We start from the raw sequence: 25,531 nt of genomic DNA, 5'->3' as shown, positions 1-25,531 counted from the left end.
ATTACTATAAGTAAAGCTTTTGTTCATTTTAATATTACAGAATATGGTCAGGTGGTAATAAAGATTTTTAAGTTAACATGCACTGTTTTTATTATATTGGATCAGTTATCTAGAGCTGATGTGCAACAAGAATATGAAGTTGAGTTAATGTGCATTTTCATTTACTTTTGCACCTACTCTTACCAATACCAGTAATCTACAGCCAAGATGGATCCTATTCTGTCCTGCTGAGCTTGTTGGTGGATGCGGCTGTAACGTCAGCAGCATTAGAGCTGCTGGTGTTCTGGCTAAAACCAACTTCACTGCCGTCTCTGCCAGATTCAGGTTGGGTTGCTTGAATACGTACGGCAGATATTTTGGCCTGACTTTCAGAGGTTTGAGGTCAACATCTGTCCATGTTTGGGTTTAGAAGGGTTAAGATTGTTGGGAAGCTCTTAACATGGTTATCTTCACCTCACCTGCTTTCTAGTGACCCAGCAAACAAACAAACATGGTGGAAAAAAAGAAAACAGAGGAGAAACTACTGGAACTGTAGTTTGACAGCAAAATGAATGAGTGGATAACCAAAAAAATTCAACAATAGTAATGTTATTTGCTTTGAAAATGTGGTTGTTTTAGATTTGTAATTTATTTTTTCTTTGGTTTGGGGAAGTCTGACCTTCAAGACTATAGCAGAGGAAATTATGTTTTCAATGACAATTTTTTTCAATGGTAATTTTTTTTTTTTTAATGACAACCAATACTGTTGCCATTTTAGCTCCATGAGGAAATGCCTGACCATCTGAGCAAAAAATGAGCTCTGCAAAATTAACCACACAATGAAAATGTAAAGGATTACAAATGATTAAGATTGATAGTTATGGGAGACTTGTAAGTTGTGGAGTGCAGGAAAAATAACTTCATCACGCACTGCAATGAGATGTGCTTGTCACTTTAAACCCTTGTAACACCACTTTGTTTACAAGGCATGTATTCTTTTTAACAAAATCTTCAAAATGCACACTCTTTTTAGAGCCAGAAACTATAAAAATGGAAAGAGTGGTTCAACTTTCCGACTGTTTGTAATAAATACCATCAGTTTTGTGTGATTACATAGAGAAAACATCTTGAAAATAAGCTTAAAATTGTCAGATTTCATTGTAGTCACTTTATTTAAAATGTCAAATTTAAAAATTCACCAAAATAACGATGGTATTTGTAAATAAAAAAAAAAAAAACAAAGATTCTCTGCTCTGCACAGCAACTGAGAAGCCATGACTGACTCAGGGCAGTTCTGAGCAACAACCATGTGACCAAAATCCAGACACTTTTTGGGTGAAGCTTTCAATTCATTTTCAATCCATTTTATTTACAAGTTCAAATGTGTGATCTCAAGACAAAAGTAAAGACAAAATTATAGAGAGAAACCCAACAAATCCAAAATTTCCTTTGGATTCCCTGTCTGAGCAAGCACTTGGCGACAGTGGGGAGGTAAAACTCCCTTTTTCAGGAAGAACCCTCCGGCAGAACCAGGCTCAGACAGAGCGGCCATCTGCCTCGACCGGTTGGGGTGAGGGGAAAGAAGACTGAGAACGGGATACAGAAAAGTCATGAGATCAAAACACAAGAGAACAAGAAAGCCAGCCAAGGATTCTGAGGTCAGGAACTGTGAGTCCGAAATGTTAGTCCAGTCCATCACTGCTGCTCAGTTCATCACATCGGACACACAGCAGCAGCAGAACTTCTTCTTAATCCAAGAGAAGACACGTTGGAAGCAGTTCTTCTTCATTGTCTTTCTCTGCTCCTCATTGACTTCAGTGTCTTCATCATCATAACCATCCTTGCTGTCCTCGGTGTCTTCGGCAGTGTCAGCGTCATCACTGTCCTCGTGCTCACTGCTCTTAAGGTCATCGTCCTCATCGGGCAAGCCTGTCAGGTTAATTCTGTTTACTGGGTCTGCAGGCTTAACCATGATGAACTTGCTGGTGGAGGGTTTCGGTTCATCGCTAAAAAAGGAAACATACACTGTTGGGTTTACATCTGACAAGCAGAGAATGTAAACATGGAAATCAACAAAAGTCCATATCAGTCTTTTGTCACCTGCTGGGCTGCTAATGTCTCACAACCTGTGTACAAAGTAAATAGAAACACACTTACCAACTCCTGGTGGGGGAGCTGCTGTTGAGGTAGCTTTTGGTGATGAAAGGATGGTTGAGGATACCACTGGGGGTGATTCTGTCGTCCTCATCCCACTGAAGCATCGCCTTCAGCAGCTCGATGCACTCCCTCCTCTCATCAGCCTCTGCTGGGTTGTCCGTCTCAGAATACACCTGGTGCAGAAAACATTTGGAAAGTCCAACAGTGGTCAAATCACCTTCCACCGTCAAATGTGAATACCATAAATGAACGGGACTTTTCAGCAACTAGCTGCTGCTTCCAAAACTACCTACCGTTTTCATTTCATCCAGAGAGTCCAACTTGTAAACCGTGGGGTCGGAGTGGACGAGATCGCTCTCAAAATACTCTCTAGGTGTCTGAAAGAAGAAAACAATGATGCTTACTAAAGTCTTTATCTTATTGAGTGAGTAAAGGTCAGAGGTAAAATCACAGTAGGAGTATTGTACCTTCAGCCGCCACAAACCATCAGACTTTTTCTGAAAAAATAATTGCGATCTCAGGCCAGCATCGATGAGATGTTGCGGCGGCAGACCCAGCAGACGGATCATGCGTCGGAGCTGCAAACAAAACAGAACACCATGTTAGACCTGAAGCTAATCCTGTGACGGCTTCTAATGTGTTTCGGCTGCGGTAATTTACTCACTGTAAAGTATTCCGAGTCTGAGCCTGATCCGAAGAGACTATCTTCAGTCATCATCCAGGCCATCACGCAGCCTAAGGACCAAACGTCGATGGCCTCTGAATACGGCAGGCCCAGGGTGATTTCTGGAGCTCTGAATGTGGAAAAAACAGCAAATGAAGATGTGACACAGTAGACAGTAAGGAGACAGCGCTGAATTCAAGATTTCTCAATGTTTAAAAAGTATCGGTATTTCATACCTATATTCAAGTACTTGGAATAGCTCTCCTGCTTGGGCTTCGGATCTGTACTTGGCCAAACCAAAGTCAATCAGCTTGACTTTGAAGGGCTGCTTCACATGATCCACCATCATGATGTTATCCTCCTTCACATCACAGTGGATTATGCCAGCACTCTTTGTTGCATTCAAAGCAACAGCCATCTGCAAGTAACAACATTTATCAGGAGTTTGTTCAAGAAATGTGTCAGATGACAATAAAAGTAGAAGTTGTCAAGGTTAATCAACCACCCATGTTGATTCTAGCACCACTGAAGGAGAGAAATAGAAGGAGACAATAGAAGGTCACACCTGCTGAATAACTGTACGGACGTGTTCCAGTCGCATTGGCTGTGTGAAATTCTCCACGTAGTCCCACAGGTCGATGTCCAATTTCTCGAGCACCAGGAGCCGCGTATCTTCGAAGAAGACGTCTCCTTTGTATTCAATGATGTTGGACTCCTTTGAATTGTGGCTCATGAGCTTTTTCAGGATTTCTGCCTGTGGAGACACAATATGTTTGCTTAGCCACATAGTCCAATCAGTTCTTCTCAACAACTAAAAAGTACACAGCATGACCAGTACCACTACTCAGAATCTTGTAGTAGTACTTTCTCTTTTTAAAACAATGTCTTTTTTATGTCACTGTTCAGCTGAAATCAGTGTCCTACCTCATGGTCTAGATTGTTCCATGTGGGCATCTTTATAGCCACGTGCTCTTCAGTGTTGTTTTTCACACAGTCCAGCACTCTTCCAAAGCCTCCATCTCTCAGTTCTTTCACCAACGTGTAGCCTGTTGTCAATTCGAAACCCTGCCATGCGATACTCCCCTCGGAGGAAGACGAGGATGAGGATGAGGATGAGGATGAGGATGAAGACGAGGATGAACTTTGAAAGTTCATTTTGATCTTGTCCCAGAAGTCTGAAAGTGAAACAGACACAAAAGAGAACCACATTCTATGGATGTCTTGTTGAACCATTGGTAATCTACCACACTGTTGTGATCTCAGTTTTCAATCATATTTGCTAAATATTGAACCAGTTATCATAAAACAACAGCACTGAGTGTTACAACCTGTTCTGAATTGTGTTATAAGGCATATTGGACAGTATTGCAGCAAAACTACATGGATGTTTCCTCAGAAACTCCAAAGTGTTCACTTCATTAAACAGAAGAGTGGAGTTACTTACTTCACAAAAGTTTGGTTATCTAGATTTTGCTGAAATGTGGATGTCTCTGAGTTTGGTGTTAAGCTGGTTTCACTAAACTACTCAATAAACCAATAAATAACTCAATAAAATCAATTGAAATGGTGTCTCCACTCAGAGTTTTTGTGTTTGTCATGAATTCTAGAATGAGTTTAAAAACAATTTAAAATTTCTCAGCATTGTTTCATTTTGAAAATGACATTTTAAATGACTAAAACTGGCCCTGTTTTTCTCATCTATCTACACTTAATAACTTATAGTGACATATTCTGAGTAATGTTGTAATAAACTGTTGAAATCTCTCCATGTTGCAAGTTAAGGAAACAGAACGAGCTAACACCTTACTTATTACACTAGCTGAATTAATTTACTTATCAGAAAAAAGTGACCTTAAACCTTGCTCACATCAACACATCACATTATCATAATATACTCCAAAATGAATATTTCCCAGTAGAAAAACCCTGCTATCCCAACATATCTATGCATTTGGTCATGGTTATAGTCAAATTATTCCAAGTTTTCAGCTTTAAAACCAAATTTTGTCTTAACAAAAATGTTTGTCCTGCTCTTTACAGGAGTACTGCTTAGTTTTAGTCCAGTTTATCCAGTTATGACCAAACCTGAACACATCACTTCCCTTCCACACTGCTAAGATCTTACTTTTTAATAACAAGATGTTAAAAATTACAAGACAAGTAAAAAACTGAGTGTTACATCCTGTTCTGACTCACAGATTTCATTACAAATTGGACAGAGTTGTAGAAAAATACATTTTAAAACTTCCTTCTCAATGTTTCCTCTGGTGTTTGCTTCATCAAACAGAGCAGTGAAGTCACTTACCTCAAAAATCTTGGGTTCTGTGGATTTTGTTGAAAGGTTGAGGTTTAGTTTAATCTCAATGTCGTGCTACTTTCAAGTAGTCCTGTTGTCTTGTTGAAATCTGTAAGACACTGTGCAGAACTGTCTGCACCCTGATTTAAATGCAGCACTACCTCGTTCAAATGTAAACAAAGCAGCATATATATATATATATAATGTTGTTATTTTTTAAACTTTTAACTGTCATATTTACTGTAAAGAAAGCACACAGTGGATAAATTTGGGTTCATGTAAAATGCTGAAACACTGGTGTAGTCATTGTATATGAGGAATATGGCTTTCCAAAGGGAACAAACTTGGAATTAGTTCAGCCTTTGGAGAAAACATGTTGGGGGTAAATTGTGCCATCAATTATGTTGAAGTAAAATTTAAAATTTTCCATCTCATATAATGTAAGATCTGTCTCCATTTGTTCATGTATGACCTGATGGGCTGAAAAGTCATTCTGTGGATCTTCATCTGCCACCTGATGTATGAACTTCCACTTCTTTACTTTTTCTACAGCTCTCTCCAAATCCTTAAGAGAAGCTGAAGTCCTGTCTGTCTTCCCAACCCGGTCTCACAAGGATTCGTGAAACTGTTAAGTAAATTAATCTATGGTTTCGTGCGCACCAACACGATTTTCTCATGTTTTTCGTGTTGCTCACAACGAAATTCAAACCAATGCATTTCAAGCGGAGGACTTTTCGTGCCACTCAGAACGTATTTCAAACGAATGGGTGTATTATATTTTTAATGTAAAAGCGTTGCGAATCCAACGCTATATTTTGCATTACATCGTCCCATATTTATAATGTAATGCAGGGGTCGCAATTAGATGTGGCTTCGGGCCAAAATTTGTGTAAACGTCATTCGGCCGTTTGACCGAAGGGCCGGTGCGCTGGTATTTATGAAATCATTTTGCTTACGGGGTATCTGATGCCCATATAGCTGAGAGGGTTAAGCAGGCCACTCATGTACAGGAGCTGGTCTCCGACGCAGCGGCCCGGGTTCCATTCCGGCCCGCTATATTTTTATACCAGGGAAATTTTTCATACACAAATGCAGATTTCTAAAATGTAAACCTATTTTTAATATGTTTCATAAAGAAATGTCTCTATACTTCTCCTCACTGAAACATATGAAAAAACGGACTGCTGTAAAACTTTTTAACATGATTCAAGATATCAAACTCATGGACAACCCCTAACCCACTGGACATTCATGCAGACAGACTCCTGTTTCAATTTAAAAAAAAAAAAACGTGCAGCACTTCGGCACCTTTCTTCTTCGGTGGTGTCTGTGTAAAACAATGTCCAACATGCAAACAGCACACCTAGCGCCATGAAGCACAAAATGCAGGTGTAAATCAATGGGGTGCTGAACATAGCATAGTAATATTCATAACGGCAATAATAAGTGATAATAGGTAATAGAATATTCTGAAATTAAGCTCGACTGTAGACAGGTATTTTGTAAACACTATAAACACACACACACACTAATATATGTTAGAGAAGCAGATAATAGCAGTAAAGTCAATTATTTTAATCATTTGAAGAGACAATATATTATTACGCTATATATACATATATAAACAAAATACTGACTAATGAACACATATTTCTAAATAAAACAATATATATGTATATATATATATATGTGTGTGTGTGTGTGTGTGTGTTGATTTACAATGTTTGCAAAATACCTGTCTACAGTCGAGCTTAAGATCAGAATATTCTATTACCTATTATTATTATTATCTATTATTCCCTCTATGAATATTAAACTATGCCGAACCATTTGTCCTGTATCATAGCTACATGTATGACGTTTGCAGCAAAATATTTATGTACACTTTCTTTTTTCTTTTTGTTGTCATGATGACAGGTGAGGCTGTGCCTCACCTGCCTCCCCTGACCGCACATCACTGGTGTGTATGCATGTGTGTATGCATGTGTGTATGTGGGGGAGAGATGGTGATGATATGAAAACAGAGTCTACAGAGACCTGTTCAGTAGCCTGACAGCTTCGGGGAAAAAGACTTCAAATGAAGGAGACATTTTGTGCAACATATCAAGTATCATAAAAGTCATTCCCAGTGGAATTCAAGTCTGATATTGTGTGGGACTATTCAGAGCAGTCACATGAAGCACTGTATCTGTTTTCAAGGGTCTAGCCCCATGGGAACCCGCTGTTGTCAGGAGTGAGGCCTGCTAGCAGTGATGAAGCCTGAGGCCTTCAAACATGTCAAAAAAATTCCTGCTCGGTCATTTTTGGGTCGAGTGACACCAAATCGGACACATTCCTACTAGACCAAGCCCTGACCTTGCATATTTTTTTTTCAGAGAGTTAGCTCAAAAGGGGCCCGAGCACGGCCGGTTTTTCACTCGACCATTAACCCTTTATTGTCCAAACGCTTCAAAATGGGCTAAAAAGGTCAAAATCTCACACATTCCTTCACCAATTTGGACCAAACTGCACAGGTTCTATATATAGAGGCTAATGTGAACACTCATGCACGTTTCAGACCTCCAGGGGCCCTGAAGAAGGAATGAGGGCCAAAAAAACACATTTTTTCATAAATGTCCCTCTTTTGCTCTCATTTCACTTCTGTTACACTCAGAGAGCTGAAACCTGGGATCTGGTACCTCTGAAACATCTAAAATCTAAATCCACTGGAACTGTTTTGCTAGCCCCTCCCAAACCGGAAGTAGCCCCAGGAACGACCTAGAGACTTGTGCTTCAAATCAGTTGTTCACCAAGGTCACCTGAATCACCCCTAAAAGGTTCAGCTCATTTGATGCAAAAATTACCAATTTATGGTGCTTCAATGTCCAAAAATGTGACATTTTGAACCTGCGCCAGGGGTCACAGGAAGGTCATAGAGACACCAAACCACCACAGTTTAGCTCCAAATATAGCCCAGTATAACATAGTAAAAGATCAGCCCCAGGGTCCCAGTAGAAAAATCTGACCAAGTGTTCATGTTAGGAAAACCGGAACCCTTGTCAGACTCTTCGACCCTGAGAGCCTTCTGCCAGTGGAATTAGACCCTCACCCTCATTTTTTACCTGAACGGGACGAAATCTTAACCACAAGTACTAGGGGCCCCTGTGAGTCGGTATATACAATATCAGCCTCCTAGGTCAACATGGGGCCAGATGGTACCTAACATTTGACTGAGTAGGTGTGTTCTCCATTCTCCAAACTCGGCGGCGGCGGCGCAGTGACTTCCGATCGCTGGGCCGTTTACAATCGTCGTTAACAAGCTATCGTTAACATCGCGACCATCGTGCGGGAGTATCAGGGACAATAAAGTGTTAAAACTTGTGAAATCGGCGGAAATCCACGGTAAATTCCAATCCCTGAAAAAAAGCAGAATTCCGCGAATTCGCGGAAAAATCACATCCCTGCATATTCCCACCTGTTGGCAAAGCGTAGAGTGTTGACTGTGCTCACATGTCATGTATTTATCATGTATTCTTAATAGTATGTGTTCTGTTTTATTGTTTTGCTGTGCAGCTTGACTTCTTGCCTTGTCTAAGACAAATTTCTCCCACAGGAGACAATAAAGTAAACTTGAACTTCTCATTCAGTGCTTTTTATTTCATTATTTTGTACATTGTAGATTAATACTGAAGACATCAAAACTATAAAATAAGACATATACAATTATATTGTCAACAAAAAGTGTTCATCTTCAGTATTAATCTACAATGTACAAAACAATACAAATAAAGAAAAAGCATTGAATGAGGAGGTGTGTCCACACTATTCACCGTTGGTGTATACGACAACATGCACACAGATTATTTAGCAGGACAAAGAACTGACCATGCATGTGCGTGAATTTTCCCCAATGAAGGAGTCTCTCAGGACCTGGGTGAGCTTACTGGCTCTGAATGGAGCGTGTGGTTTGTTACGACCAAGAGCTCTGATACACTCCTGAAACAAGAAGAGAGGGAAAGACAGGATATAGTAAATAAAAAGAATGAAATAAATGTGTATTTTGTCTTTTCACGAACAAACAAGTGGCAGAAAACACTGTGGACAACACTGCTGCCGTCCACAGAACTTCAGGGCCAACAGGCTTTTGTTGATCTCAGCTCCTTCCAGACAGTCTGTCATGTGAGGTGGATCTGGACCCGTGCGGAGGACCACGCTACCAAGGCGGAATTGGGTGTAAAACAGGTTTATTGTAAGGGGTGGAGATGGTCCGGGAAGCAGTGGAGATGGATAGAGGGTTCTGGCAGCAGGGAGGGAGTAAAGCCGGGGATCGGCGGCCGTGGCGGCTCCGGTGGGGAGCAGAGTGTGGTGGCAGATGTTTGGTGCGGATCCCTGGCGGCGGTGCTGGTCCGGGGGTTCCGTGGCGGGGTCCAGTAACGGTTCGGTGGGGTCCGGGGGGCACCAGAAGACGAGGAGAGGGGAGGAGAATCGGAGAAGGGGTCCAGGCAGTCAAGGCAGAGCAGGTTCGGAACAGAATGGGCTGGTCGGGGCAGGGGCAAGGAGCCTGGACAGCTGGTCCTAGGCAGACGAGAGGAAACAGAGTTAGTAAGGCGCAAAAAGCATAGTAATCACAAAATGGCGAGATGATGACTGACTGTGTGTCTAGTTCAGTGTTTCCCCTGGGTTGAAATGGCTGTGAGCGGATGGGAGACTGAAAGGGAGACACAGAGACAGAGGAACAGAGAGGCAGAGAGACAGAGGAGAAAGGTAGGGAAAAGGGGTTTTTAGGGATGTCAGGTGGGGATGGGATGAGGAGAGGACCCTGACAGAGTCTGGCGGTCGGCAGTCGACGTATCGGCGCCCCTCTCATTTCCTGCAAGGTCGATGACGGAGAACTTCCCATGCATCTTTCCCTTCCTCCGAAGAATGATCTGGAACACCGCGTGGCTGCGGGATGAGTGAGCGTTGGCACACGTCTGCCCTGATGTTCTGGAAGAGAGAGGAAAGAGATGTAAAGATGAACAACAGGCGAACGAGGGTGAATGGAGAAAGAAAGACAATGACATTTGCACATGTAAGTAACAACAGTTGCAATATGTTTATCAAACATGTACTGAACAAATGCAGCAATGTTTCTGTTGTCCTACCTGCAGCTGTTGCCCACTTCAATGAGTTTCAGGACATCTTCTGTGCACTTGACCTCCTTCTCCTGAAGCCCCACAACCTGCATCTGCTGCTTCCCATCCTCCAGCACCCTCAGCTTGGATTTACGATTCAGGAGGTCAAACACCTGTCAGCACACGCACAATACAGTCAGCGTCGGTTAGTGTTGATCACACATGAAATATGGTCACACCAATCACGAGATGATTACACTTGCCTTTTCATTGTAGATTTGAAAGAAGGCTGCATACACTTGTCGATCTAAATTCTTGTAATTGGGTTTCTTCAAAATGACAAATACATCCTGAGCCGCACAAAAAGAGATTTACGATTTCAACCATGTTAAAGTAGAATCTCTACAAAATACCCACACAATTAAAATGTGAAGTAGTTTAGTCAACGAGGTGCATTAAATTAGGTCAGAAATCACAGCTTATCTGCTTACCAGCTAATGCATAAATTCCTTTCCAGCAGTCTTGGTTCTTTCCAGAGAAATCTCCACCCATAGTCTACAATGCAATACAGGTGAAGATATAGTTACATTCAGCAGAGTTGAAACAAAGTAAAAACCCTCAGTTTCAGCTTTTGCAAGAGAAAAAGTCGTTGCCTGTAACTCACATGTGTTTTTCCGCTTCCTGTCTGTCCGTAGGCCAAGCAGGTGGCCATGCCCCTCTCAAAGATGGTCTCCACTAGAGGTCTGGCAGTGAACCTGCAGAAGAAGACAGAACACAAGTTTATTCTCTATCTGCTAAAGCAAGATACAATAAATAATTATGTGCACACACAATAAACATGTTAGTCACTAATTCAGTTCTGTAAAACAACACAATGTGCTCATTGTATTGTTTAGTCAGTCAGGTGTGACCTGTTCAGTGCTCATCATTATTATTGGAATACAACAAGTATAATGATATAATGATTAATAGTTTTATTATTGTTAACATAATAGCAACCAGTTTGACAAATGCTCAAATGCACTTTAGGATATACAGCTTCTGAAGCAAGTTTATTATTCAGTGCTGGAGCGTGGGGCTACCTGTGAGGTTTTTCTCTACAACAATGTCTTGTCCTCACATTACAAAGTGCATCGAGAGGACTTGTGTTATGATCGGTTGCTATATGAATAAAACTGAATTAAGCTTCGTCACAAGTGGGACGGTGGTCATGCGTGTGAACTCTGCACTTACCTAGGCAAAAACAAGGTCAAGCAAGACAAAAACACAAAGTACAGAGGAATATTAACAAGTGGCTTAAAATGTTAAAGTCAAATTAATATGAATTAACAAGGTTCCCACTCTTTTCTGGAAATCATTTTTCAGGACGGTTTCTGGCGTTTGTGTAGTGTCTTAGTATTATACATTTAGGATTCAGACTATTTGTTAAATCTTTATTTACTCTGATTTCTTATGAATATATTATGTTGATTTACTGTTTATGTACCCTAAATTTCAATTTGCCATTTTTTTTTATTTTTGTCACCATTGTTTTTCATTTTCAAGATCTTATTTATTCACTTGCATTATTTTAGCTACTCCTATTTTATAGTTAAGTGTGCATTAGTTACCAAGAACATTTTCACTTAATTTCCTATGTCTGATTTTTGTCCATTAAGAAGAACGAGATAAATCATTTTCCAGGACAATTCAAGCTTTTCCTGGGCATTTTATTTTCCATATGTTTTCCATGACTGCAAAATTGGTCTATCATCTTTCAGGTTTTCCAGGACGCGTGGGGACCCCGATTAGAGGTTCAGCGTCCCGTATTCGGGCCGTTTTGAGATGTGCATCAGCATTTTTCAAAACTTACCAAAGCTGCAAACTCCATGATAGAAACACTATACACCCATGGAAAGCTTAGATTCTCATGAATCCGCCGGTATGAACCACTTTCAGATGTGATTACCACAGCGGCTAATATAAACACATTTGTCCAACAAACAACAAATCACGTAAACAGCAAAACTCACCTTTGAAGGCTCATAACTGGTCACAGATGAAAATATTCCACAAAAAACGGCCATAATCCAAGCTTAGACATATAGACAAAACAAGCCAGTATAATATATTGTCCAAAACATGTCTTGAAATCAGTAAATAATCCACAAATAGCACAAATATTTTTTTGCGTTTGAACAAGTTTTTTCTTTGATTGAAAACGTTTTTTTTGATTGAAGTGAAGTTTTTTCTGATTGAGAACATGTTTTGCGATTGGAGCAACTTTTTTTTCGATTGAAAAATAAAGAAACAAATTTTCCTTTATACAGATGCACCATGAGCATCACTTCACCAACATTTGGGTGTTCAGTTTTTATTTGTGACACTTCAATATCTAATTGTTGATCACTGATTAGATCAAATTTTGATGTTGGAATATTGTAGTCTTGTAGTAATTTATAGAAAGTTGGCCTTGAGATTCCAAGAGTAGATGCTGCTTCAGTAAAAGTGGTTTTCAGGGAAAGAACATGTTCAAGCTCCTCTCTGGATATATCATGCCTTCCTTGGTAGGTACCCTACAACACAGGAAATAAATATGACTTTGAATATGTTTGGATCACAAAAGATGGCTAATTCAAAAGAAATTGAAACATATTAAAGACATTTATTACACATTTGAAGAAAATGTAATAACATTTCATTACAGATGAGCATTAAGCAGTCCATTCTGAAGACAACTATTGAGATAATACTCATTGCTGACTTACAGTTTAATGATATTAAATAATCTGGAAAATCCACATATGACAGCAACTCAGAAAAAATAAACATGACTACTGATCAGTACTTACTGACTGAGAGGTCACTGGGGTGAAGTCTGGTGCTGTTAAAGATACCGTACCATCAGTGCCGGAGTCCTGAAGAGTTTAAGAATATGATTCAAATCAGAAACACGTAATTACGCTGTTACATGATGTATGTAATATGAAACCAGCAATAAAATTAAAGTGGAAATATTACACAAGTCATGTTAAAAACACAAATAGACATCTAGGTCTAATCAGTATGACAGCATAGCATGCGGTAGGATGTCAAAGTGGAGGTAGACGGTGTGGCTGATCTAAGAGCAGCGTAGTTCCGAACAGCCTGTAGAGACATTGTCAACGCATTAGCGACATTTCTTCAAAGTGTCAAAACGTGTGTGCTCAGAAATAACATTTTTAAAAAAGCAACTATACTATGCATGAAGTGAACTGACGCTAGTAGCAAATCTCGTCTGGGCTAACGTTAGCTCATTTACAAGCCTTGCTTGAGCTAATGCTAGGCAGGAAACACTTACCGAGTGCTGTTGTGGCTCTGCGGCAGCCGTTGTAGCTGACGCTGGGTTAATTTCTTGTATAGCTGCCAGAACGGCCCTTCCAATACTTTCAGCCAAAGGTGAATCCCTCGACATTGTGTGGTAAGCGTGGGGCGCGTAGCGACAGTGACCGAGTGGAACCGAGATGACGGCAAGGCAGACATGACAGTTCACATATCACTAAGCGAGCTCCCCGAGCTTTTATTTTGGTACTTCCTGTAACCGGGAGTGTCAATTTGCATATAGACCCTTTATTTGTTTACAAACATTGTGACGTTTTTTGTGGGCGTGGCTTATGCTGGAGGCAAAAGCGGAGCGAGAAGTCAAGCAGGACTGGGAGTACATAGTTTGCGCTGGGAGTTTGCGCTGCAAACTCGAGCATTTTTAACCCGTTAAACTTAAGTGTACCGCCGGCGGTACACTTGCATAGGAATTTAAAGAATGTCCGAAGGCTGCAAACGCGATTATACAAACACTATTCAATTCAATTCAATTTTATTTATATAGCGTCAATTACAGTCAACTCGTCTCAAGACGCTTTACAGAACCCAAATGCCTGACCCCCAGAGCAAGCCCAAAGGCGACAGTGGCAAGGAAAAACACCCTTTTAACAGGGAAGAAACCTCGAGCAGAACCCGGCTCTATATAGGGGGGACCCATCTGCCTGCTGGCCGGGCGGGTTGAGAAGGACAGAAGAGGGCAAGGGGGAGGGATGGGAGAAGAGGGAGGGGTGGGAAAGCAAGGAAAACACAACACACATTTGGATACATGCATGACAGGATATGTGACACAGACAAAGTATAAGCTAACATTGAAAACTGACTCATAATTTACTCTTATGATGTACGGCTCTGACATTAAACATACTCCATATATAGCTAGCAGTAAAATTCAAACAGTATGTAAGTTAGCATAACAGTATAGTGAAGGCAATGCAGAGTTGACTGGTGGAAAAAGGGAGTTGGAAGCAGAGGGCTGGAGGAAGGTCAGCAGCAGCATCCCACAGTGGACATGGTGGAGACTGGACCAGCTGGTGGAACATCAACCGCAGATCTGAAGCATCCAGCTCTGGGACCAGGGACACTCGGAGAAATAGCACAGGGGGAAACAGAGTGAATGTACTGCAATAACGGTATACATATTAAATGTAAAGGTAGATAGAGAAGGGCTCAGTGCGTCAAGAAAAGTCCCCCAGCAGCCTATAGGCCTATAGCAGCATGACTAGAGGCAGAACGAAGGGACGTCCAAGAGGGAGTCAGCTGTGCAATGAAGACACAAGCCGAACCCCTGTGGGTCACCCAGTCAGCCCCAACTATAAGATTTGTCAAAAAGGAACGTTTTAAGCCTGGTCTTAAAAATAGAGAGGGTGTCTGCCTCCCGAACCCAAACTGGGAGCAGGTTCCACAGGAGAGGCGCCTGATAACTGAAGGCTCTGCCTCCCATTCTACTTTTAGAAATTCTAGGAACAACAAGTAAGCCTGCAGCTTGAGAGCGAAGAGTTCTACTTGGATAATAAGGTACTATCAGATCTTTAAGATATGATGGAGATTGGTTATTAAGAGCTTTATATGTCAGAAGAAGGATTTTAAATTCTATTCTGGATTTAACAGGAAGCCAGTGAAGAGAAGCAAGTATAGGGGAAATATGATCTCTTTTGCTAACTCCTGTCAGTACTCTCGCAGCAGCGTTTTGGATCAACTGTAGATGTTTGAGAGAACTATTTGGACAACCCGATAATAAGGAATTGCAATAGTCAAGCCTGGAAGTAACAAAAGCATGAACTAATTTTTCTGCATCACTCTGAGACAGAATGTTCCTGATTTTTACAATATTACGCAGGTGAAAAAAGGAAGTCCTACAGACTTGCTTTATGTGTGAGTTAAAGGACATGTCCTGGTCAAAAATAACTCCAAGATTCCTCACAGTAGTACTGGAGGCCAATGTGATGCCATCCAGAGTAACTATTTGCTTTGAAAGCGAGTTTCTAAGATGTTTGGGGCCAAATACAATGACTTCAGTTTTGTCTGAATTTAGCAGTAGGAAGTTAAAAGTCATCCAGGTTGTAATGTCCTTAAGACAATCTTGCAGTCTCGCTAACTGATCAGTTTCATCTGGCTTCATAGATAAATACAATTGTGTGTCATCTGCATAACAATGGAAGTTAATACAATGCTTCCTAATAATATTGCCTAAAGGAAGCATGTATAATGTGAAAAGTATCGGTCCTAAGACAGAACCCTGAGGAACTCCATGATTAACTTTAGTATGCTCAGAAGAGTTATTGTTGACATGCACAAACTGGAACCTATCTGATAAGTAGGATTTAAACCAGTCCAGTGCTGTCCCTTTAATGCCAATTGAATGTTCTAGACGCTGTAATAAAATGTTGTGGTCGATTGTGTCAAACGCTGCACTGAGATCTAACAAAACAAGTATAGAGACTAGTCCATTATCTGATGCTATGAGAAGGTCATTAGTAACTTTCACTAGAGCTGTTTCTGTGCTATGATGCACTCTGAAGCCTGACTGAAACATTTCAAACAAATTATTCCTTTGTAAGTGTTCACATAATTGATTTGCAACTGTTCTTTCCAGAATTTTAGAGAGAAATGGTAGGTTGGATATCGGTCTATAGTTAGCTAACACATCTGGATCTAAAGTGGGCTTTTTAAGCAAAGGTTTGATGACAGCAACCTTAAAAGCCTGTGGTACATAGCCTGTTACTAGAGAGAGATTAATCAGATCTAACATTGAAGAATTAATTAAAGGTAAAATCTCCTTGAAGAGTCTAGTTGGGATAGGATCTAAAAGACATGTTGATGGTTTGGATGTAGAAACTGTTGAAATTAGTTCAGAGAGACATATAGGAGTGAAGAATTCTAAAGATTCATCAAGTCTAACAGCCAATTCAAAAGCATCTGTGACATTTGTAGGAAGGGCCAGATTAATTTTATCTCTAATCATAACTATTTTATGTGTAAACAAGCTCATGAAGTCGTTACTGGTTAAAGCTAAAGGAATACAAGGTTCAACAGAGCTCTGACTCTTTGTCAGCCTGGCTACAGTGCTAAAGAGAAACCTGGGGTTGTTCTTGTTCTCATCTATTAAAGATGAATAATAAGTTGTCCTGGCATTACGAAGAGCTTTTTTATAGATTACTAGACTATTTTTCCAAGCCACATACACTTCCTCTGAATTAGTGGAATACCACTTTCTTTCCAGCTTTCGGGATGCCTGCTTTAAAGTCCGCAGCTGGGAATTATACCAAGGAGCAAGTCTTCTCTGAGATATAACTTTCTTTTTTACAGGTGCAACACTATCAAGAGTTGTACACAGTGAGGCTGAAGCATTATTAACATAATAATCCACTTCTGTGGGGGTAAAATAATTATAATTGCCTTCTGATTTATCAGTAAATGTTGCTGAAGTAAACAGTGAGGGTATTATTTCCTTAAATTTAGATACTGAATTGTCAGACAAACACCTACTGTAATGATATTTGTTCTCAGCTGCTAAACAATCCTTTACTTTAAATTGAAATGTTATCATAAAATGGTCAGAAAGAAGAGGGTTCTGGGGAAATACTGTTAACTCTTCAATTTCTATGCCATAAGTCAGGACAAGGTCAAGAGTGTGATTAAAACTATGAGCTGGTTTATTTACATGTTGAGAAAACCCAATTGAGTCTAATAATGAATTAAAAGCTGTTGTAAGGCTGTCGCTGTCTACGTCAACATGAATGTTAAAGTCACCCACAATAATAACTTTGTCTGAACTGAGCACTAATTCAGATAAAAAGTCTGAGAATTGAGATAAAAACTCAGAATAAGGAGCAGGAGGACGATATATAACAACAAATAAAACTGGTTTCTGAGCTTTCAAATTTGGATGAGAGAGACTAAGAGTGAGATTTTCAAATGAGCTGTAATCAGGTTTAGGCCTCTGGTTCAATTTTAAACTAGAATGGTAGATTGCTGCTACTCCTCCTCCTCGGCCTGTGATTCGAGGAATATGACAGTTAATATGACTAGGGGGAGTTGATTCGTTTAGGCTAACAAATTCTTCCTGCTGCAACCAGGTTTCAGTCAAACAGAACAAATCAATCTGGTGATCAGTTATCAACTCATTTACTAGCAGAGATTTAGACGAGAGAGATCTAATATTTAACAGACCACATTTAATTTTCCTGTCTCTGTGTTCTGTTGAAATAGTGGTATTAATTTTTATTAAATTTTTGTGGTTACTATTTCTTTTGTATATTTTTGATTTGTGTAATTTATTGAATTTTGGTGGTCGGGGGACAGACACAGTCTCAATAAAGTTAACTGAATTACTGGAGGGTGACAGCTGTGAGGAAACTGCAGAGAGGTGTGTAAGACTACAACTCTGCATCCTGGTCTTAACTCTGGGTTGTCATGCTTTAGGAGTACTAATAAAATCAGCCATATTCCTAGAAATGAGAGCTGCACCAGCCAAAGTGGGATGGATGCCGTCTCTCCTAATCAGACCAGGTTTTCCCCAAAAGCGATCCAATTATCTATAAAGCCCACGTCGTTTGATGGACACCACATAGACAACCAGCGGCGAAACGACGACATGCGGCGAAACATGTCATCGCTGGTCGATGGAAAGCTTAGATTGTCATGAATCCGCCGGTAAAACCACTTTCAGATGTGATTACCACAGCGGGTAATATAAACACATTTGTCCGACAAACAACGAATATCCATCCATCCTTTCTCTGTACACGGCTTTAACGTACACAGCGTGACTCACATTTCCGGGTTCATTATTACACACAGATGAAAATATGCCACAAAAACGGCCATAATCTAACCTTGGTCATCCAGACAACACAAGCCAGTAAACTATTTTGTTCAAAACATGTCTTGAAGTCGGTATATAATCCACGAATCGGTCGTTTTCAAGGAAATGCACCTTGCGATGCGCGTCCAATATTCCCTGTATTTCTCGTCATATTTAACGGGTTATTGTTTTTGATTGTATTTTTTTCTGTGTCTTGTTGTGTCCTTGTTCTTATGGTGTGTGTATTTGGACCCAGTGTCTGGATAAAGCTGAATTGAATTGAATATTTTTATTTACAAATAGAATATTAGCGATTTTTTTTGTACTGAAAATGGCTGGAATTGACTGCAGCTGATCGTCTCTGTCCAGTCTTTTCGCCTCAGTGCATTTAACCACCACTGTCTTCGTTCCCTCTGAGCACGAGTGTTCGGTGGAATCCTATAAAACTTTAATTTGCGTTCGCCAATGTCATTCCTCCTTCTCTGGCATCCAAAACACAGCAGGACGACATTTTAGAAAAGTTGATAGAGCCTAGTCCCTCAGTCTTTCGCCTTTCTGTCCGGCCGCGGGCTTCCTCTTTTGCCTCCAGCTAAAGCTGTGACGTCATTCGTGACGTGGGTCATTAAAGGGTCTATTAGCTAAATATTTAGTTGGAACTGAGAGATTTTGATTGAACATTTAGATTTAGATTTAACATTTAGATTTAGATTTATTATTTAGATTTAACATTTACATTTAGATTTAACATTTACATTTAGATTTAACATTTACATTTAGATTAACATTTACATTTAGATTATTATTAGATTTAGATTTAACATTTAGATTTAGATTTATATTTAGATTTAGATTTAACATTTAGATTTAATATTTGACATTTATCAGTGACATTTACTATTTAGATTTAATTATTTCAGTTATTTATGAGATGACATATACTGGTGTAAATGTCCTAAAAGTTGACCTGCAAAAATTCACACCAGTTGTGTTTTTACATGGTTACAGCTAAATGTGACAAAATGTTGCTGTTATTTTTTGCATGAGCTGCTTTACAAACAGCACCCCATGGAAAAGTCATTCTGTCGATCTTCACCTGACGTATGAACTTCCCCTTCTTTACTTCTTCTACAGCTCTCTCCAAATCCTTAAGAGAAGCTGAAGTCCTGTCTGTCTTCCACTAGTCTCAAAATTAAAATGTCACATCATTTTGGTTCTAACATGTAAAAATACCAAATAAAATTAATAATGTAATTATTTACCAATTATCAAATTTGCCTTCATCACAAAAATGCATCATCCAGGCGGTTACAGTTCACTACATACTAACACTTTAGCCTCATTTCGTAGCTTACTAATGCACTAACGTGTACAATAGTTTCAGATGCCTCAATAATTATACAGACACGACACTCATAAACCATGAACATGAGAATTTACTTTGAGCAGGAAGCAATTGTTTTATACACTAAAATGTGTTATTCCATGTGCATGTAAAGGATACTTCTTCAAAAATGTTTGGCCACATGAACAATTTCTTCCATGGTTTTCGAGAACCAACTAACCCACAGACTCTCCCTAAGGGATATTTTCAAAAGGTGACATTTTTAAATCTGTGATTCTGTTCAGGTGTCAAAGTACAGTCATCGCAATCCTTAAGATCCAGTAATTATTCTCGGCTAGTAACTCTTGATGCTTCAAAATCATTAAAATAACTTGATTTTAATCTGTATGAAGCTAAAACTCTCCACTTCAGTCTGTCTGAATGACCGTGCACTAATAATGCTTATTGGAGAGATATTGGGCAGCAAAACGGAAAACTTTGACCAGCTGCAGGCGCTGAAAGGAAAAGAGGATCTGGTGACCACAAATGTTTGTACAAAATTTCATGCCAATTTTTCAAACTCTTGTTGACATATTTCAGTGTGGAATCAAATCTCATTTAGTCTTATCTGTAGTAGAAATCATTATTCATTATTCTAAAGCATTGATGAACAAAAGAGAAAATATGCTGCGTATTAGTGAAAATATATGACATTTACAAAGGCTGGTACTCATCTCCTATTACTATAAGTAAAGCTTTTGTTCATTTTAATATTACAGAATATGGTCAGGTGGTAATAAGATTTTTAAGTTAACATGCACTGTTTTTATTATATTGGATCAGTTTATCTAGAGCTGATGTGCAGCAAGAATATGAAGTTGAGTTAATGTGGCATTTTCATTTACTTTTGCACCTACTCTTACCAATACCAGTAATCTACAGCCAAGATGGATCCTATTCTGGTCCTGCTGAGCTTGTTTGGCTGGATGCGGCTGTAACGTCAGCAGCATTAGAGCTGCTGGTGTTCCTGGCTAAAACCAACTTCACTGCCGTCTCTGCCAGATTCAGGTTGGGTTGCTTGAATACGTACGGCAGATATTTTGGCCTGACTTTCAGAGGTTTGAGGTCAACAATCTGTCCATGTTTGGGTTAGAAAGGTTAAGATTGTTGGGAAGCTCTAACATGGTTATCTTCACCTCACCTGCTTTCTAGTGACCCAGCAAACAAACAAACATGGTGGAAAAAAGAAAACAGAGGAGAAACTACTGGAACTGTAGTTTGACAGCAAAATGAATGAGTGGATAACCAAAAAATTCAACAATAGTAATGTTTTTTGCTTTGAAAATGTGGTTGTTTTAGATTTGTAATTTATTTTTCTTTGGTTTGGGGAAGTCTGACCTTCAAGACTATAGCAGAGGAAATTATGTTTTCAATGACAATTTTTTTCAATGGTAATTTTTTTTTTTTAATGACAACCAATACTGTCTCTGTTTCAGCTCCATGAGGAAATGCCTGACCATCTGAGCAAAAAATGAGCTCTGCAAAATTAACCACACAATGAAAATGTAAAGGATTACAAATGATTAAGATTGATAGTTATGGGAGACTTGTAAGTTGTGGAGTGCAGGAAAAATAACTTCATCACGCACTGCAATGAGATGTGCTTGTCACTTTAAACCCTTGTAACACCACTTTGTTTACAAGGCATGTATTCTTTTTAACAAAATCTTCAAAATGCACACTCTTTTTAGAGCCAGAAACTATAAAAATGGAAAGAGTGGTTCAACTTTCCGACTGTTTGTAATAAATACCATCAGTTTTGTGTGATTACATAGAGAAAACATCTTGAAAATAGCTTAAATTGGTCAGATTTCATTGTAGTCACTTCATTTAAAATGTCAAATTCAAAAATTCACCAAAATACGATGGTATTTGTAAAAAAAAAAAAAAAAAAGAAGCAAAGATTCTCTGCTCTGCCATGCAACTGAGAAGCCATGACTGACTCAGGACAGTTTGAGCATCAACCATGTGAACCAAAATCCAGACACTTTTTGGGTGAACCTTTCAATTCATTTCAATCCATTTTATTTACAGTTCAAATGTGTGATCTCAAGACACTTCATTAAAAGTAAAGACAAAATTATAGAGAGAAATCCAACAAATCCAAATTCCTTTGGATCCCTGTCTGAGCAAGCACTTGGCGACAGTGGGGAGGTAAAACTCCTTTTTCAGGAAGAACCCCTCCGGCAGAACCAGGCTCAGACAAGGCGGCCGTCGCCTCGACCGTTGGGGTGAGGGGAAAGAAGATTGAACGGATACCAGAAAAAGTCATGAGATCAAAACACAAAGAGAACAAGAAAGCCAGCCAAGGATTCTGAGGTCAGGAACTGTGAGTCCGAAATGTTAGTCCAGTCCATCACTGCTGCTCAGTTCATCACATCGGACACACAGCAGCAGCAGAACTTCTTCTTAATCCAAGAGAAGACACGTTGGAAGCAGTTCTTCTTCATTGTCTTTCTCTGCTCCTCATTGACTTCAGTGTCTTCATCATCATAACCATCCTTGCTGTCCTCGGTGTCTTCGGCAGTGTCAGCGTCGTCACTGTCCTCGTGCTCACTGCTCTTAAGGTCATCGTCCTCATCGGGCAAGCCTGTCAGGTTAATTCTGTTTTCTGGGTCTGCAGGCTTAACCATGATGAACTTGCTGGTGGAGGGTTTCGGTTCATCGCTAAAAAAGGAAACATACACTGTTGGGTTTACATCTGACAAGCAGAGAATGTAAACATGGAAATCAACAAAAGTCCATATCAGTCTTTTGTCACCTGCTGGGCTGCTAATGTCTCACAACCTGTGTACAAAGTAAATAGAAACACACTTACCAACTCCTGGTGGGGGAGCTGCTGTTGAGGTAGCTTTTGGTGATGAAAGGATGGTTGAGGATACCACTGGGGGTGATTCTGTCGTCCTCATCCCACTGAAGCATCGCCTTCAGCAGCTCGATGCACTCCCTCCTCTCATCAGCCTCTGCTGGGTTGTCCGTCTCAGAATACACCTGGTGCAGAAAACATTTGGAAAGTCCAACAGCGGTCAAATCACCTTCCACCGTCAAATGTGAATACCATAAATGAACGGGACTTTTCAGCAACTAGCTGCTGCTTCCAAAACTACCTACCGTTTTCATTTCATCCAGAGAGTCCAACTTGTAAACCGTGGGGTCGGAGTGGACGAGATCGCTCTCAAAATACTCTCCAGGTGTCTGAAAGAAGAAAACAATGATGCTTACTAAAGTCTTTATCTTACTGAGTGAGTAAAGGTCAGAGGTAAAATCACAGTAGGAGTATTGTACCTTCAGCCGCCACAAACCATCAGACTTTTTCTGAAAAAATAATTGCGATCTCAGGCCAGCATCGATGAGATGTTGCGGCGGCAGACCCAGCAGACGGATCACGCGTCGGAGCTGCAAACAAAACAGAACACCATGTTAGACCTGAAGCTAATCCTGTGACGGCTTCTAATGTGTTTCGGCTGCAGTAATTTACTCACTGTAAAGTATTCCTGAGTCTGAGCCTGATCCGAAGAGACTATTTCAGTCATCATCCAGGCCATCACGCAGCCTAAGGACCCAAACGTCGATGGCCTCTGAATACGGCAGGCCCAGGGTGATTTCTGGAGCTCTGAATGTGGAAAAAACAGCAAATGAAGATGTGACACAGTAGACAGTAAGGAGACAGCGCTGAATTCAAGATTTCTCAATGTTTAAAAAGTATCGGTATTTCATACCTATATTCAAGTACTTGGAATAGCTCTCCTGCTTGGGCTTCGGATCTGTACTTGGCCAAACCAAAGTCAATCAGCTTGACTTTGAAGGGCTGCTTACATGATCCACCATCATGATGTTATCCTCCTTCACATCACAGTGGATTATGCCAGCACTCTTTGTTGCATTCAAAGCAACAGCCATTCTGCAAGTAACAACATTCATCAGGAGTTTGTTCAAGAAATGTGTCAGATGACAATAAAAGTAGAAGTTGTTCAAGGTTAATCAACCACCCATGTTGATTCTAGCACCACTGAAGGAGAAGAAATAGAAGGAGACAATAGAAGGTCACACCTGCTGGAATAACTGTCACGGACGTGTTCCATTCGCATTGGCTGTGCGAAATTCTCCACGTTAGTCCCACAGGTCGATGTCCAAGTTTCTCAAGCACCCAGGCAGCCGCGTATCTTCGAAGAAGACGTCTCCTTTGTATTCAATGATGTTGGACTCCTTTGAATGTGGCTCATAGAGCTTTTTCAGGGATTTCTGCCTGTGGAGACACAATATGTTTGCTTAGCCACATAGTCCAATCAGTTCTTCTCAACAACTAAAAAGTACACAGCATGACAGTACCACTACTCAGAATTCTTGTAGTAGTACTTTCTCTTTTTAAAACATGTCTTTGTCTTATGTCACTGTTCAGCTGAAATCAGTGTCCTACCTCATGGTCTAGATTGTTCCATGTGGCATCTTTATAGCCACGTGCTCTCGGTGTTGTTTTTCACACAGTCAGCACTCTTCCAAAGCCTCCATCTCTCAGTTTTTCACCACCGTGTAGCTGTTGTCCATTCGAACCCTGCCATGCGATACTCCCCTCGGAGGAAGATGAGGATGAGGATGAGGATGAGGATGAGGATGAAGACGAGGATGAACTTTGAAAGTTCATTTGATCTTGTCCCAGAAGTCTGAAAGTGAAACAGACACAAAGAGAACCGTATTCTATGGATGTCTTTGTGAACCATTGGTAATCTTACCCACACTGTTGTGATCTCAGTTTCAATCATATTTGCTAAATATTGAACCAGTTATCAGAAAACAACAGCACTGAGTGTTACAACCTGTTCTGAATTGTGTTATAAGCATATGGACAGTATGCAGCAAAACTACATGGATGTTTCCTCAGAAACTCCAAAGTGTTCACTCATAAACAGAAGAGTGGAGTTACTACTTCACAAAGTTTGGTTATCAGATTTTGCTGAAATGTTGGATCTCTCTGAGTTTGGTGTTAAGCTGGTTTCACTAAACTACTCAATAAACCAATAAATAACTCAATAAAATCAATTGAAATGGTGTCTCCACTCAGAGTTTTTGTGTTTGTCATGAATTCTAGATGAGTTTAAAAACAATTTGAAAATTTCTCAGCTTTGTTTTCATTTTGAAAATGACATTTTAAATGACTAAAAACTGGCCCGTTTTTCTCATCTATCTGCACTTAATACTTATAGTGACATATTTCTGAGTAATGTTGTAATAAATTGTTGAAATCTCTCCATGTTGCAAGTTAAGGAAACAGAACGAGCTATTACCTTACTTATTACACTAGCTGAATTAATTTACTTATCAGAAAAAGTGACCTTAAATCTTGCTCACATCAACACATCAGATTATCATTATATACTCCAAAATGAATATTTCCCAGTAGAAAATCCTGCTATCCCAACATATCTATGCATTTGGTCATGGTTATAGTCAAATTATTCCAGTTTTCAGCTTTAAAACCAATTTTGTCTTACAAAAAATGTTTGTCCTGCTCTTTACAGAGTACTGCTTAGTTTTAGTCCAGTTTATCCAGTTATGACCAAACCTGAAACACATCACTTCCCTTCCACACTGCTAAGATCTTACTTTTTAATAACAGATGTTAAAAATTACAAGACAAGTAAAAAACTGAGTGTTACATCCTGTTCTGACTCACAGATTTCATTACAAATTGGACAGAGTTGTTAGAAAAATACATTTTAAAACTTCCTTCTCAATGTTTCCTCTGGTGTTTGCTTCATCAAACAGAGCAGTGAAGTCACTTACCTCAAAAATCTTGGGTTCTTTGGATTTTGTTGAAAAG

At 39.8% G+C, this 25,531-nt stretch overlaps 3 protein-coding genes across 4 annotated transcripts; all 3 read right to left on the bottom strand.

Annotated features, from left to right (window-relative positions):
- Positions 1-1,327: 1,327 nt before the first annotated feature.
- Positions 1,328-25,531, bottom strand: LOC127535183 (homeodomain-interacting protein kinase 1-like). Of its 2 annotated transcripts, none has more exons than XM_051952359.1 (9): positions 25,495-25,531; positions 3,725-3,975; positions 3,366-3,554; positions 3,037-3,218; positions 2,801-2,930; positions 2,604-2,714; positions 2,430-2,513; positions 2,137-2,309; positions 1,328-1,985 (listed from the first exon to the last, which is right to left on the bottom strand). In XM_051952359.1, the coding sequence occupies exons 2-9, from the start codon at positions 3,953-3,955 to the stop codon at positions 1,685-1,687; spliced, it is 1,401 nt and encodes a 466-aa protein (XP_051808319.1). In that variant the 5' UTR covers positions 3,956-3,975; positions 25,495-25,531; the 3' UTR covers positions 1,328-1,684. The 2 variants fall into 2 exon arrangements, with proteins under 2 accessions (XP_051808319.1, XP_051808318.1); XM_051952358.1 differs by lacking the exon at positions 25,495-25,531 and adding an exon at positions 5,106-5,285.
- On the bottom strand, positions 8,967-10,368 carry LOC127535184 (kinesin-like protein KIF2A). The gene is made up of 2 exons (XM_051952360.1): positions 10,220-10,368; positions 8,967-10,061 (listed from the first exon to the last, which is right to left on the bottom strand). Exons 1-2 carry the CDS (start codon positions 10,300-10,302, stop codon positions 9,866-9,868), a joined length of 279 nt encoding a protein of 92 aa, XP_051808320.1. The 5' UTR covers positions 10,303-10,368; the 3' UTR covers positions 8,967-9,865.
- LOC127535087 (homeodomain-interacting protein kinase 2-like) lies at positions 22,019-23,258 on the bottom strand. Its single transcript, XM_051952054.1, has 5 exons — positions 23,196-23,258; positions 22,999-23,109; positions 22,825-22,908; positions 22,532-22,704; positions 22,019-22,380 (listed from the first exon to the last, which is right to left on the bottom strand). The coding sequence occupies exons 1-5, from the start codon at positions 23,256-23,258 to the stop codon at positions 22,080-22,082; spliced, it is 732 nt and encodes a 243-aa protein (XP_051808014.1). The 3' UTR covers positions 22,019-22,079.

The sequence above is a fragment of the Acanthochromis polyacanthus genome, chromosome 8 (genome assembly GCF_021347895.1).
Source record: "Acanthochromis polyacanthus isolate Apoly-LR-REF ecotype Palm Island chromosome 8, KAUST_Apoly_ChrSc, whole genome shotgun sequence".
In the NCBI taxonomy this organism is placed as follows: Eukaryota; Metazoa; Chordata; class Actinopteri; family Pomacentridae; genus Acanthochromis; species Acanthochromis polyacanthus.
Note: the sequence above shows the minus strand (reverse complement) of the source record. Positions and strands in the feature narration are given on the sequence as shown.

Coding starts and splice junctions, on each gene's coding strand:
- LOC127535183 (XM_051952359.1), bottom strand. CDS start 3,955: ATGAACTTTCAAAGTTCATCCTCGTCTTCATCCTCATCCTCATCCTCA. Junction 2,931..3,036: donor TTCCAAGTACTTGAATATAG/GTATGAAATACC, acceptor TTCCACATTCAG/AGCTCCAGAAATCACCCTGG. Junction 2,310..2,429: donor CTCTGGATGAAATGAAAACG/GTAGGTAGTTTT, acceptor TTTCTGCACCAG/GTGTATTCTGAGACGGACAA.
- LOC127535184 (XM_051952360.1), bottom strand. CDS start 10,302: ATGCAGGTTGTGGGGCTTCAGGAGAAGGAGGTCAAGTGCACAGAAGAT. Junction 10,062..10,219: donor GAAGTGGGCAACAGCTGCAG/GTAGGACAACAG, acceptor TCTCTCTTCCAG/AACATCAGGGCAGACGTGTG.
- LOC127535087 (XM_051952054.1), bottom strand. CDS start 23,258: ATGGCCTGGATGATGACTGAAATAGTCTCTTCGGATCAGGCTCAGACT. Junction 23,110..23,195: donor AGACTCAGGAATACTTTACA/GTGAGTAAATTA, acceptor TTTTGTTTGCAG/CTCCGACGCGTGATCCGTCT. Junction 22,705..22,824: donor CTCTGGATGAAATGAAAACG/GTAGGTAGTTTT, acceptor TTTCTGCACCAG/GTGTATTCTGAGACGGACAA.